This window comes from Aplysia californica, unplaced genomic scaffold, assembly GCF_000002075.1.
Source record: "Aplysia californica isolate F4 #8 unplaced genomic scaffold, AplCal3.0 scaffold00337, whole genome shotgun sequence".
Taxonomy (NCBI): Eukaryota; Metazoa; Mollusca; class Gastropoda; order Aplysiida; family Aplysiidae; genus Aplysia; species Aplysia californica.
In genome coordinates, this window is record NW_004797607.1 from 754,241 (window position 1) to 755,552 (window position 1,312).

Sequence of the window (1,312 nt, forward strand, 5' to 3'; positions counted from 1 at the left end):
TGTGTGTGTGTGTGTGTGTGTGTGTGTGTGTCTGTGTGTGTGTGTCTGTGTGTGTGTTTCCCTTTGCTTATTTTAGTTAATTCCCAGCGCAAAAGTAACTGAAATTGAAACTATACCCGTCCACGGTTGATTTGGCTGATTTTGTTTGTGATTTGTGTTTTGTTTAGATTTGCTTTTTTAGGGGGGTGTGTGTGGTTGTGTAATTATTATGTCACGTGATGGCTTGGTTGACAAATAGAATGGTGAAATGTTGGGGTTTTTTTGCTTGTTTGTTGTTGGGGTTTTTTTGGCAAGTGTTTTCGGTGCTCGCAACTGCATAAAGCTATATGAGCGTGTGTGACACATTAAACATTTTCAGTGGGTAGGAAATTTTGCCCAGGTGGCGGCCGGAGCCCACTCTTATCGATTTTTGGACCACCAAGGAATCTTTAACGTGCGCATCTTGCACACGGGACCTCTGAGATTTTTCGCCCTTGTTCGAGAAGGCTAGGGGTAAATCTTTCCTACTAAAGATCAAGGGTGTGGCTGAAAGACAACAGTAAGAAGGAACCAGGGAGTAGCAGTTGAAAGGCTGCAGAAAGAGTCAGGAGCCCAGAGGAGGGGGCAAAGGAGGTGAGGGGATGGGGGCAGAAAGTAGAGGCGAAAACGGACGACAAACATCGCTAGAGAGCAGGAAAGGAGGTGAAAACAGACAGTCTTCGAGAAGACAAATTTCCGTTGCTATCTGGATTCTAACCCGGGACCTATTGCAGGAGAGGTGAACACCTTAACACCTAGGCCACGAGAGCTCCCGATGAAATGTTTAATGGATTGGTGGCTGGATAGATAGTGAGCTTACCCAGTATTTGATGATGTCTCCACGCTCTGTTCTCTCAGCTCCCCATCTGTCCACGGGAAAAAGAATACACTGCTTTACAAGTTCGGTGAAAGAAGGGGGGGGGGCAGAGAGAAACAGAGAGAGACAGAGAGAGACAGAGAGAGACAGAGAGAGAGAGAGCGAGAGAGAGAGAGAGAGAGTAAAGAAGACAAAATGTTGGGGAGAGGAACGGAGAGAGAAAAAGAACAAAAGTAAACACAAGGAGAGGGGATAATGAGGGAGGGCAAAACATGGAGACACCAACATTGTGGAGTAAAAGAGGACCGTTGAGTGTGAAGGAGATAGCGAGAGGGGGGAGAGGGGGTGGGGAACAGGCAAGAGGCAAAACATACAGAGTTGAACGAAAGAAAATTAAAGAAAGAAACAAAGAGACAAAATGTGAAAAACACAAATAAAGAGAGAGAGAGAGAAAGAGAGATAGAGACAGATAGAGAG

General features: G+C 45.7%; 1 protein-coding gene across 1 annotated transcript in view; it reads right to left on the reverse strand.

Annotated features, from left to right (window-relative positions):
* The window catches only part of LOC101845014 (tubulointerstitial nephritis antigen-like), a gene marked incomplete at its 5' end in the record, with an annotated part of 63,484 nt that overhangs the window by 1,948 nt on the left and 60,224 nt on the right, over positions 1 to 1,312 (reverse strand). Inside the window, 1 exon segment of the mRNA XM_013085038.2 lies at positions 839 to 884. Coding sequence (XP_012940492.1) covers positions 839 to 884 — 46 coding nt within the window.